General features: G+C 39.9%; 1 protein-coding gene across 2 annotated transcripts; it reads right to left on the bottom strand.

The window, feature by feature from the left end:
• Window positions 1–6,933: 6,933 nt before the first annotated feature.
• On the bottom strand, window positions 6,934–12,708 carry LOC139912567 (uncharacterized). Of its 2 annotated transcripts, none has more exons than XM_078285337.1 (6): window positions 12,645–12,708; window positions 10,908–11,314; window positions 10,497–10,659; window positions 9,498–9,617; window positions 9,030–9,120; window positions 6,934–8,336 (listed from the first exon to the last, which is right to left on the bottom strand). In XM_078285337.1, the coding sequence occupies exons 1-6, from the start codon at window positions 12,694–12,696 to the stop codon at window positions 8,138–8,140; spliced, it is 1,032 nt and encodes a 343-aa protein (XP_078141463.1). In that variant the 5' UTR covers window positions 12,697–12,708; the 3' UTR covers window positions 6,934–8,137. The 2 variants fall into 2 exon arrangements, with proteins under 2 accessions (XP_078141463.1, XP_071756502.1); XM_071900401.2 differs by having other exon boundaries at window positions 10,497–10,656.
• Between the last annotated feature and the right edge of the window lie 733 nt (window positions 12,709–13,441).

Below are 13,441 nucleotides of genomic sequence, written 5' to 3'. Positions count from 1 at the left end.
GTCATGGGATGATGTTACACCCTTTTTTCTGTTCTCTCTTCTTTCTCACAACTGGTCCTTAGTTATGGCAGTGACTGTTCCAAAAACTATGAAAAGGTAGCACATCTTTATGGCAGTGACTATAAGCAGATAACAGATACGTTTCTCATCTGTCTAGCCACCTGGCATCCTGTACTTCATTATACTTAAAGTTAAGAATAAAGAATTTTGAATGTTATATGTAGATAGATATGTAGATAAACGTATTTGGCCAGTGCTGTTTTAAGAGTAGACAGTCAAAACATGAGTCACAGATAAATTTGCAGCTATTGCATATTCAAAAAATCCATTCATTTTTACAGGCAGTTTCAGATTATCTCCAGTTAAACTTTAAGTCTTTATGTCTTTATCTGTTAAAGACATCACAACTGGAAATGGTATTGACTCACACAGGTTTTGGGTCAGGGTGGGGTGTGGGGTTTCCTGGAGTCCTCTACTCAGCAGGTTTCAGTTATTTGAATGGGGGAAGGGAGGGGATTTATTCTTTTGATTCAGTCTTCAGATTTGTTTATTAGGTAAACCAGATTTATTTGAAAAACAACATGAATCACATCAGTCTTATCCAGAGGCATAGTACATTTGAAAGTGAATTCATGCTAAGACTAATTAATACAAAGCTTCTACATTACATTAATATTACATAACTTAAGTACTTTATTTACAAGTCATTTAACCGGATCAAGGTCAAGAAAGACCTATGGTAGTGGAGAACGCAGTATCATAACAAACATGTTTCAGACAAAGCAAGAGTCTGTTGTCAGCCCGTGATCAAAATACCACAGTAACTGCATACTACATCAGTCAATAATAATCAGTAATTTTATATGATAATTCACAGTCAAGAGTCCATCAGCAGTGTACAAATCTACAGGCAGAGCAAGAGAACTGGGTTAAACATAGAGATCTCTCCATTCACTGAGCTGTGCTCTTTAATAATGATTTTATGTTCCCACAGGAAGACCTGCTCCATCATTATGCAGCGCACAGCAGCATTTTACACTGCTATTTCAAGGCTACACTTTATTTCCAAGCATACCTCAGTCTCCACACACCAGAAGAACTGGGCCACTGTTCTTACTTCAGTGCATAAATCAAATCAGCCTTCTTTCTCCATGCTAAGGGCTCATTTTGATAGAAACTTTTGTCTACTTGCCATTCATCCACAAAGTAAGGAGACATGTAAAACACTCGCACTATTTATCCATGTCCCTCCTGGTGCATGTACTTAGATGATCTAAACGCTGCTTCATAATCCTGCAGTCTACTGCCAAATTACGTTTCAACTTAATGATCCCCCTTTTTCAGTTTCCAATAGTGAAATTGTTCATGTAATAGAATCACACAGAAGGCGAGGCCTTGGATTTTGGCAAGCCAATAGGTCTGAACAGTTTTGTCTAATTAATTCCAACAGGTTTTAGCAGGTCACCTTGCATGTGTGGGAGAGGTTCCCTAGAATGTTTGATTCACCACAAAAGACTTGGTATTGTTGTCAAAACAGGACAAGTTCATACAAACTTTTTCACAAAAGGAGACTCAAGTCCTATGGCAAATTGACAACGTGTCAAGAGTTGTAAATGTGATGAAAACATGAACGTATGCATGATTTTAAGAAATGATCGAACAGACAAAAAAGACATTTGTAAACTATTGTACCAGATAAACAGCAAATGGGGAAACTATCTCCACTTCTTACAGTGCAGTCAGGCCGCAAACAGAAGCATAATGTGAACATGTTCATGATGAAGAGAAGAGACATTACTCATATTATTTCAGGCTAAATACTGACTATAATGTATACATATATAAAGCTACTATCTCTGATGCTATTGGTGACACAAATTCAAGCGGTACTAGTCTGTCGTACTGGTTGATATTTGAAATGCAATGAATCAGGGTCACAGACAGGTTTTAGACATACACAAACAACGGAGACGCACTTCAGTATTGCTGGAAGTGGTCAAAGCCATTAAATCTTAAGGCGCTGAGACATTCAAAAACTCACCATCCTGACTCTTGTGGACATGTGTTTTCTATCATTAGCTGTACTGCCAGGAATGCATGCCTGAGACTCCATAGGACTTCTATCATTAGATCAGGTTTTATCTATTATGGTTGTGTAAGCTATTGTTTTCAGCAATTTTTTGCCCTTTACGTTCTTGAATGATTACTTTGGAGTCAGTAGGATTCACTTGGCTCTAAAGGTAGCAGCTGGTCCCTGGCACGTTTATCCAACGTTATTTAAGTTACATAATATGGAATTTTTGGTGGATATTGATCGTGGGTATGTACACTAAAGTATATTGCTGCTGTGTAGACCTTGCTGGTGGAAAGAATCTCTGGACAAAAAAATACATGTCTATTCTGCACCGTATATAATACAATAAAGACATGCAAACCATTTACAGCTTCACAGTACATTGTGAATTCTTGTTCAGCCGTATAATTCTATGCTGTCAGTCCCTGGATGAAAAGCTCTGTCAATCAATTCGAAAGTGAAAAACTTATTCCAAACCAGTGAAGTGAACATAAACTGTGCTCTGATTTTGCATTGGCCTTTTAAGTTTTATACCAGGGTGGGGACCAACTTTGAGAGTGGTTAAGACTCCAGAGTTCAATTGAGCCCAAAAAAAAACAACAACTTGCTTCAACAAGCCCTTAGCCAAGAGGAAATAAAAGACGTGAAAGTTTATATTGATCACAGAGGCAGAGCAGACAGGCTTCTAACATTACATCTTATGGCAGATGGCATATCTAGCTAGCTCCAACGCAAGCTTGGCAATATAATAGTGTCAACAACATCTCACATACCAAGTATATTCCTTTTCGCAGATCCTACACCTGTAAAATCCCTGTTAGATCCCCTAGGCCAGGATGTTCAAGCCAGAGTCTGATCAAAGTATTTGCATCTGGCCACATTTCAACATTGTATAACACGTTTTCACAGGGAAAACAAGCTGATGGAGGTGTGGGAAACACATTACAATGCTTTTATTGATGCGCTTGAAATGATGGATGATTTGAAGTCACTCCTGTAAAATAAATTTATAAACAAGTTGACAGACAGATAGATAGATAGATAGATAGATAGATAGATAGATAGATAGATAGATAGATAGATAGATAGATAGATAGAACAACAACTTCCATTGTTTGCATTAAAATGTTTTACTATCCAATAATAAGTCATATGCACAAGTTGTAACAAATGGGTGAAATTACATGTATTATCTCTTCTTGCTGGACTTTGACATAGGGAGATTTAGCTTCCTGGGCTAATGCATTCCCTTTTGCTTCAGTAATTTAAATCCATGTGATGTCACAGTACCCGTGTTTCTATTGTTTTTCCGTCGTAGGACAATAAAGTACAGCATATACAGGATTCTGTTTATCGTCCACTGAGAGGGAATCGATCAAATCATGTAACTCATATAGCTTCAGACTCTAAGTATAAGGTGAATTCCACTGGCAAGTTCAGCCAAATTTCAGCCAAATTTCAGCCAAAGTTTTACAAAGCCATAAAATGTATCCCAGCTAGCTGTATGGAGTGTCTGGTTCAGACTTGGGCTCTCATGGCCTGTTGTTTTAATACTCAGAGTATGAAACACCTGGAGGGAAGAGTCGCTACCATGTGCCGTCCATGTGTGCTAACCTAAAACAGCACACAACAGCATTTACTGCAACGTTTTGAAGCCATAATCCGGGCTTAGTGAAACCAATTTTTCCGGCATCTCCTACTGAAAAGTAGCACATCTGCAAATCAACAAGTCTTCATAACTTTATCAGAGTTGACAAAGTTATTACACCATATTATAGCAATTGCCTCTCTAAAAATGTTGAAGGAAACAGGATGTTGACAGACTGAACCTGTGCACACAAATTCAACAGATGGCATTGTCACACACGTCATCAATAGGGTGTATCCAGCTCACTGCTTCAGTCAGTGTCTAGTCAACAAGGAAGCATCAAACTATTTCACCTTGTGAGGGATATTTTAATGTTTTGCAATAGGTTTGCAACTCATTTTTCCTGCAAGTGTGAGTCAATCAACGTGATGCAGGTAAAATCTAATGCAAACAATAGACATGTGCCCACAAGATGGGCAGTGTGTGACACTTTCTCTGGAATGTGGAAGTAAATTGAATAGCGAGTATCGTGTATGGCTGAGAAGGAAATGGAGGATGCTCATAGATCTAGAGTCCTTAGAACACATCTGTTTATAGTTCCTTCTTTTTCCCTCTTCACTTTAATTCAAGTCCCAACGCTGAAAAGTAGAGTCCGCATCATTTCACAACACAAAGACATTTGGTCATTTGGTTTATTGTTCCTTAGTGACAGATTGGTATTTAAATGGAAAACATAGGAGCTAGTTTTCTCCAGTCATGTGAAGGTCAGTGCGACCTCGTGAATTCTGCCTCATCTGAGAAGTTTCATGTGGTTTAACTGTGATGCTTAGGGATGAGCAGGATGTGGCTGTGGTTACTTGCCCAGCTTTCAGTCTCGTCCCTGGGAGACGACTGTCCTCACAACAGAACTGCACCCTGGCTATTGTGCACCTCTCTCAGATGCGACATCTTCCCAAAACGTTTTTGTGGTATCATGTTGTCTGTAACTGCAGGGGCCACGTGAATATAAAGTTCATCCTTTTTTAACATTTCTGAACAACTGAGTGGGCGTTGTCTGCAGTGACTAAAAATATAATTATTTTCTCATTTAGCTTGACCTAAAACCACTTACCAATTACATTTCCAGAAAAGCATTAATTTATAGTTGTTTTTGCTATCATTAAACCAAATCAGTTTCATACTACACACTATGATGTTTATTATTAATTTATGTAATATCTATGTCAGAATAAAATGGTGGGTAAATTCTATTTCACAAATAGTGAGTATATAATCCTTACCATACTTTATATCGCCTCACAGCAAGAAGGTCCTGGGTTTGATTCCCGCCTGGGTCGCTGTTGGCACTGGGGGTATGTTGCCCAGGTGGGTTATCTCGTAAAAAGGGCCTTTCTGTGTGGAGTTTGCATGTTCTCCTCGTGCTCACTTGGGGTTTTCTCCATATAACAATAAGAACCCCTACTAAAAACATGCAAGAAGATCGTCGCCTGACCAGCGATGAACATTAAGAAGTCGGTCCCCTCGCCTGCCCCACAGAGGAAGGACGGGCCAATTTCACGGCGCCATTTGAATGCGTGTGTGTGTGCATATGTTGCAGATGGTTGCATGTGACCAATAAAGACAGGGTTTGTCAGTCCTGTTTCTGTTAATGGTATTACTATAGGATTTTCTGCTGATAGCAGATGTATATTTTTTAAAACTTTTAAGAATTTATTACAGGATTACTATACTTACTGTTTGAATTTAGAACATGGAGTAGTGATCACAAAAACAAACTAAACTTATTGTAGTTGATGTGAGGTGTGTCAACACCTCGGGATTTGGCCTAAAGAGAAACCCTGCATAACTGGCGAGACTACTTTATCAAAACATTGCAAATGTTTGTGGCTTATTGGTTTGGCCTGCAGAATCACTTCATCAATGCTACTGGAAAAACAAACGAGCAGAAACTTTTTAAAAAAATTTAATTTTAATGCTGAAGTCAGGGAAAAAGATGTCATGTAGCTAATAATAATAATAAAGCCAATTTTTGCAAATGACCAGTGTGAAGAGTTCATTGTTAAGAGACTGCGTGAAACAAGATATATGATCTGCCCAGTATTGAATGCTGAGTCAGTCTCCTCACACACACCTCTTATTCATATTGGTGTCACTCCCACACTCTTCTGCCTCACCTGCAAAGACGTGTTTGAGTGAGCAACCTCTGGCAACCCTACAACAGTTATAAACAAAAAAAAAGTTTCATACATTGATTTTATTCATCAGATCCTACATCAAAATCAATAAAACACAAATGAAGACTGTGACTGAAGAGTGAAAAATCATTGTGAAAGCTACATGAAAATTGAACTTGCCAACTCTTGCAAGTCCTTTGCAGAAAAAAGTCCTTTATTCATTTAGGGTGAAGCAGCAGCACATTGTAAAAAGCAGCAGGCATGTGGATGCGGTCTAGAAGGGTGTGGGTTGGGATGCCATATCATTTTCAGGGTGCTGTTTGGTGTTCATTAAACCTATAGTGCCCTCTCATTAGTGTAAACATTAGCAGTAGGGGAGACAGGGTGATAGCTGTAGCTTTAGGTGTTACTTTCATCATAAACAAGCAAAAATGTCCATGACAAGCATGCATAAGAGTCTTGAAATGGATGCTTGGCTGCAAATTTACTTGCGACAAAGCAGAAGAGGTTTCACATGTAGAACAATTGTGTAAATGTTGTCGCACACTTTTACATTCCTTCCTTCTAGCATTGTTTGCCCAAACACAGATCCGCTCATTACTGTTAGAATGAAAGAGAGATTAAATTAACCTGCCCGACAACACCCAGGCCTCTCCCAAAAACACTAAAACTGCCTTTGGTTTTCTGCTGTAAACAGACTCCTCCTGCTGGGAAGTTTCCGTGCCACAGGGAAATGCCAGGCTCTCTTGAAACCTCATCATCATCATCATCATCATCATCAACTTTAACATATCTGTGATTACTGCATCCCTACAGACTTTCTAATGTAATTACAGTAAATGGTGTTTTTGTCAGCGATCATTCCTTCCTGCCCTCTCTCAAGCCAACACTAAACCATGGGAAAGGGGTCACGATGTTGTTGTACCATTACTACTATATACAGGAAGTGTTGAACACACTGAAGAACAGAAGCTTCACCTAACACATCACGTTACTGCTCTGCTTATCCACAAAAACAAACCAACACAAGTCTATATCTTAGATTTTATTGTACAGTTAGAAAGCTGCCTAACATTATTTTTTCATAACATGGTCTAACAAGGTTATCAAACATACAAATGTAACAAGGCAATGGAAACTGACGAGCATGCTCAACAACTTAAATTAGTAATGTAAAAAGCTTGTCAGTAGCAAAACAAAGTGCATTACATTGAACAGTTTTGAACAAAGTACTGTATCAGCACTGACTATCAACATTTCCTATGTAAACTGGTCAGTGGATTAAGCTTTATTTCTATCTCAAGTATTCTATATCATGTTGGATATACAGGCTAAATAATACTGAATAATAGCATGTAAAAATAACCTATATTTAACCAGTGCTTCTCAACCTTTTATTGCTGTGGCACACCTATGCAAGACACAAAATTGCAAGGCACTCCTAATTATATTTTAATTGTATTTTTCTGAAATGCTGCATCACTCCTAATATAATCATATGATCTTACAGCAGAAGGTGGCAAACTGGGAATAATTGCTGGTCATACTGCATTCATTTTTAATGAAATAAGTATGAAAGCTTTAGCACAACTTCACTTTGACTAAGCAAACAATAAGTCATTTCTTTAACGTTGAGCAAAACATCAAGGGACTCCTGAACTCACTCCACAGCACACCAGTGTGCCACATCACACATGAGGAGTAGGTGATCAAATATTCATATAGTTTAGATCTTGGCAAACAAAGATTAGGTTTCTATGTGTTTTTCTCAACTAAAGGCCTAGGCTATTGCTTGCTTTGTTGAGCTCTTAAAATGTGTTATTCATTAGAAGTCTACAAACACAAGAGGTATGCTTAAACATTCATTCTACAGTACTTTCACTCAACAAGCACAATCCCTCAAATCTAAAACATCTGAAGGCAGGCTTCAATATCTTACAGTTGAAACCTGCTAGTCCAGCTCATACTGTTTGCAATTTGCACTCAGCGTGTTCCATCTTCTGGCAGGACCACAATATCTTTCATCTTAGTCAGGCCGGCTATGCCTCTCTGAAGTAGCCTGCTAATCCATGAGCTTTTCAGACATGATGAAATGCTCTACAGAGTATGGCATATGCAGGCCGTTCAATATAACACTTTTGTTTTTCTTATCCTTTTCCTTCACAGCAGACTTCTCTTCAGACACATTCAGTAGCTCCGCACACACACAAGTAACATGCATGCGCACGCACATGAAACCACACGTGCCTGCACACACACACACACACACACCCATGCCCAAACCGACAGACAGTACAACGCTCATCCCTCATACAGAGGTGTAACAGTGCCATCCTTCCACTCGATCAGGATTTCTCCTCGTTGTAAAGAGGGAGAGGAGTGTGGGAGGCGCATGGCATGCTTTGTCAGTGGGGCTCTTTCATTGGGCACTGGCGACCCTGGAAGACTCACCTCTTGCCTAGGAGTGTACGACTTCAACACACACACCACCTTCTTCCTTCTGGCACAGCAAGACAGAAAGAGAGAGAACGTTACATCCTTTTCACTGTGTGCCAGAGCTGAGCAGTGGTTGATGCAGAACCACAATGTGTTAGCCACCATTAAATGTTTGGAAACAGAATTGTGAGGCCCAATCCAGGACTGCTACATGTCTGGCTGAACTCCACTGTCAAATCCACTTGACAAACAGTCAATAACTCGCCACTGGACATTTGTGTAGCTCATGCTACACAAATGTACAGTTTTACATCACTTCTCATTTGAACCTCAGTTTCTAAATAAACATCAACATAGCAAGTGGTGGCACCTATTGCACTCTCAGCCATCCTGGTAGGGGATCCCTCTTTGAATTGACCCACCCAAGGTTTCTGCTACTTTTATTTTTCCTTGTCTTCACTGAGGGTCCAAGGTTGGTGCCGGTTAGGCCTGGCTGGGCTAGGGAGGTTAGGTAGGCTTGTTATGTCTTTGCAACATGCTATTTTGTGTCTTGTGCTTTGTTCTGTTTCCTTGTGTTTTATTTTGTTTGCATACTGTATTGCATCATTTGTGACTGATTGTGATTAGTTAGATCTTGGCAGACTTGTTCTCTGTAAAGTCATTTAAGATATACCTACTGTGATGAAAGGCTATATATTGTAAATGAACTTGACTTGACTACTCTATTGTGTGTGGTTGTGTGTGTTTAGGCTCTCACCTATTGGAGTAAACATTGAGGATAAGAATCACAGTTCCCAGGACCAGAGCCAAGGAGCTTAGTACCAACATGGTTATCTTCCAGCCCATACCTACACACATGTACACATGGATACACAGAGCAACAGCACATCGTCATTTTCATGAAGGCATTTCAACACACTTTGCTGTCTCTAAGCTATGAACTGAGGACAAATGCATTTGCTCAATCTCTTTCAAGACTATTGAAACTCCTTTGCACAACCACTACAATACACCCACCATGAAAATTCCTACACTTATATTTGTTTACATCCATCTCCACCTAGTGGTGGAAATGTGACTACATTTATGTAAAGCAAATAACAGTTCTTCTCAGTTTGCATTTTAGGTTTCTAATCCAGGCTAGATATTGTGGAATCAAACTAATAGAGACTTATAGAGAAATCATCCAATTTCTTCCATTAATGAAACCATTTACAAAACTTACCATAGTCCATACTGAAGAATATCATGGTGGGGTCTGCAGGCGATTTAGTGCTTAGGGACGAAGGAGGTAGCTCTGTTACAGGGTCCGTTTCGGTGGCATCAAGGCCTTCACCACCTTCAACTGCAAGTGGAGGGGAAAAGGAAGATGTTTCAACTAGTAGTAATGTTTCCACACAAGCTAATGCCAAACTGAACATTAGGACTTAGAGAGTACATCAGTACCTAACCTTTACAGTATATAAATGTTACTGTTCGATGTCTGACAGCTTGTGTCTGATTGGTTGATGTCTACCACCCCTCCATATTTTATTCAATTGGCTACCATCTATATAACTAACTGAACCAGTCACCGGTGATTATTTTGTACCCTACTCATTGTCATGTTGTGTACATATGCTTGAATTGCTTCATTAACTGATAAAGGCGAAAATGGCCAAAATAGAACAATTTTTTAATGTCTGTAGCCAATACATATTTTTGATGGAGAGAGAGAGGGTGGTGTCTGTCTGTTTTCAGTACAGAAAAATAAATCAGTTCATGCAGGACCAGCCTGAAGACACAGTGACAAGGTACAGTGATGCTGATTCATGCCGTGGCTGGCTGCTTTCCCAGATGAGGGCAGTATTGATTGGTCAGAGGAGCACTTAACTGAATGAGATCCAGCCTATGTCAGCCTAAAAGCAGACATGTGGTAATCCAATCTGCAGTCCACTGGGGAATACAGTCCCCATGCAACTCATATCAGATACAGAACATGGATTGTTGAGCTACAAGAACAATCTTAAGAAAATATATGCCACTGCTATTATTCTGTGTCCAACACTGTAGGAAAGCAACAAGACAGTAAAAAGAAGAAAATGGAGTGGCCTAAAATTAGAGTAGTGAGAGAATATGAGAGTCGAACCTTTCATTGTAATAATGACCTGGGTTTTTAAAGATTAAACAGCCAACATGAAGCATGACAAAGTGAATGGTGTATTTGCTACTATTATACCCTTACATGGCTGAGCCTGTCTGTGTGTATTGGAGATGGCACTTGGTAAAACCACAGGTTGCACTGATTCCCCAAGATGGTGGTGAGGGTGATATTGGTGTTGATGGTGGTTGCTGTCTCTCTCGCTGCACAATGTCTGGTTCTCGATTGTCCGCCACCTGCTGCCCTGCTTTTTAAGAAGATGAGCCAAAATAATATCCAATTAGGATAACACATTACGTACAATACACTTGCTAATTAGAATATAAGTTAAACAGTATTAGATTTCTACAATATATGTTTACTTCCCAATTTTTTATTTATATCCTTTACAAAGGATGGTAATCAGATAAAAGTACTATTGAATGTTCTGCCCCATGGAGAGGGAATATGAATTCCTTCTCTAAAGTATTCTTACCTGCTTGTTTGTATTCTTACCTGCTTGTGTTCCTTCGAGAGGAAGACTAAAGTGGATTCCTGCGTGGCACTGAGGTGCAGCCCCTTCCCGAGCAAAGTCAGTTGGCCTTTCTTGGAGCAGGACCACGCTTGGCTGCCAGTCTCGCTGCCCATCTCCATTTCTCCCTCTCCAGGACCAGTCTCTTCACTTCCAGCTCTTCTGATGCAGGGTTGCAGGCGGACACCCTCATACTGCTCCCCCGATGCGGTCAGACACTCCCCTGTGTGTTGACTGCTGAGAGCCTGGCTCTCAGGGAGCCAGCGCCACTCCTGTAAGGGTGAATGCTGGCTGCATTCCCCCAGTGACGCTCTACCTCCTCCCGGTTGTCCGTCCTGCACCTGCAGACATTTGCCCAGCAACTTGTTCCGGATCATGAACCCAGACGCTTCTGTGGAGGGGACATGGCAAAAAAACAGCATGTGACAGACAAACCAAGCTTAGGGTGTCAAGCTTAAGTCTAAACTCATTGTCATATAGCCCCCCAGTAGTCATGCCATGGAAGCTAGCTAACTAGGGAAATTAATGAAATGGATTTGTCATATTTATTTAGTAGTTAGAAGGCAGTATCAATAGCCTTTCCACTTAGCTAATGTTGCCTTGCTGGCAGGAAAAAAAAGGGTGACGACAGCTTTCTACAAGCTTACTTTTAAAACATTTTGAATGACAATTTAATACAGTTGAAGACAAATTCACCCCAAGATCACCCCTGAAGAGTAAAATCTACAGTGGCAAAATCAGAGAACATGTCTGCACAACCAGGGAATTTCTACTGGAAAAGTAGCGCACCGAGAAATTGCAACATTTTAAAAATTTACATTTTAAACCATCTCAAACTGTATCTAAAATTCAAAGGTAATGTTTAACCGCATTTAAACCTTTTAAGGTAGTGAATTTAGATAGCCTAACTGAATTCGTTTAAAAGCATTTGAGTTTGAGGGCCTGTACAAAACTCTGGCATCTGTTGGAAAGCACCTGTTGAAGTCCGAAACTGGTGGGCCAAGTTTGCTGTCTAAACGATACCATAGAAAGCTAGTTTGTAACCCTGGTGTTTTTTGTACAGCTGCAAATGTTGTACAACTTTATAGCATGCACAAGAAAAATCAGAACGATCCGTAAGGTTCGCATAGGAGAGAAAGTCACGCCAGTCCATTAAAAAAATCGGGCAGTTTACTCTTGCTTTCCTTATCGGCAAGCCTACATGCCTCGTAGAACATTACTTAATACCTTTTACTAATCGTTAGTGTCTTGTGGTAAATTCGGCATTCAAGTGATCCACCGAGCAGAACTTAATTTCAATAAAATCTCAACTTTTACAATTATTTCACTCTACTCGCTACCGCTCTCCACAGTGTAAATTAACGCTAGCTACTAGGTTAGCTGTCATTTTGGTGGAAAGGGATTGTGGGAATAGCAGGCGAACCAATTATACAAGTTGATTATTTTTTAATAACTGCGTATTGAATGAATGCGGAATTGAAGAGTAGTTCCTTACGATTCCTAGTGGGTCTTTAGTCATATCATCCGTTGTAACGTTATGCAAGTGCCCAAGAAAGCACACATTAAATTGCAATATTTTAATACAGTTAGGTAAGTTAACGTTCTCTCCGTATAAAAGAGAACGTAACGAGTCGATGCTAGGAAAAACAGCGCTCCATGAAAATGTTTCGACATCGATATTTAACGTTAAATGACTTAACAGCTTTTACAAACTTTCTTACCATGGTAAATGAGGGCGACAAGGACGCAGAGACTCGACAGCCTTTTCCCCATGGCGATGACAGGCAGGACAGTTTGGGGTCTCCCGTGACAACAGCTTGCATCTACAGCACGCAAAAGTGGGTGGCAACAAAACTTTATGCAAATTTTATTGCAATCAGCGCTTGGATGGAAACGTTGTGACCTAATGCATGCATGGTTGGTCCTCAAAGCGAGGTCTTCCAGGGGTTCCCCAGCAAAATTCACTGTTATTTCACTCCCTGGTAATCCCTAGATTAGTACAATTTAGAAAATGTTAAGGGTCTGTTTTGATCACAAGTTCCACTGTTCCCCACTGCTATTGCCATCCCACTGTATATAAAATCTGTACCAAGTCAAATATAACAACAAAAATCTTCTCAGATGGGTGCCTTGGAATGCCATCTAACTAGATGTCTGTGCGCTTAATATAGGTCCTCAGGTCCAAATAGGTCCCTTGATATGAAAAAGTTTGGGAACCCCTATGTGTCTGCATAAAACATTAGGTTTTGGTGTTCCTGTCTCTGTATTACCCTTGGCTATATTGTGTTCATTTGTGTACTGATGTATGTATTCTGTTGTTCTGTGAATTTCCAATTTAAAAACAAAAATGTAATGAATATCCCGTTTTGATGTGTGCTTTACAGGCCGGAAAAGTTTTCTTGAATTGATTCACAGACCCTGAGTGTTTACCACTAAGATATGCAAGGAGGTCTGTTTACAGCCAACATGCTACAACTCCATGGACTACCAATGAGATCTGAAGAGCATAAATCTGTTA

Source organism: Centroberyx gerrardi, chromosome 8, assembly GCF_048128805.1.
Source record: "Centroberyx gerrardi isolate f3 chromosome 8, fCenGer3.hap1.cur.20231027, whole genome shotgun sequence".
Classification (NCBI taxonomy): Eukaryota; Metazoa; Chordata; class Actinopteri; order Beryciformes; family Berycidae; genus Centroberyx; species Centroberyx gerrardi.
This window is presented reverse-complemented; position numbering and strand designations above follow the sequence as displayed.

Excerpts from the sequence above, each read along its gene's own strand:
- LOC139912567 (XM_078285337.1), bottom strand. The coding sequence starts at position 12,696 with ATGGGGAAAAGGCTGTCGAGTCTCTGCGTCCTTGTCGCCCTCATTTAC. Across the intron at positions 11,315-12,644 it reads TGTCGCCCTCATTTACCATG|AAGCGTCTGGGTTCATGATC; the intron begins GTAAGAAAGTTT and ends TCCCCTCCACAG. Across the intron at positions 10,660-10,907 it reads TCTCGAAGGAACACAAGCAG|CAGGGCAGCAGGTGGCGGAC; the intron begins GTAAGAATACAA and ends CTTCTTAAAAAG.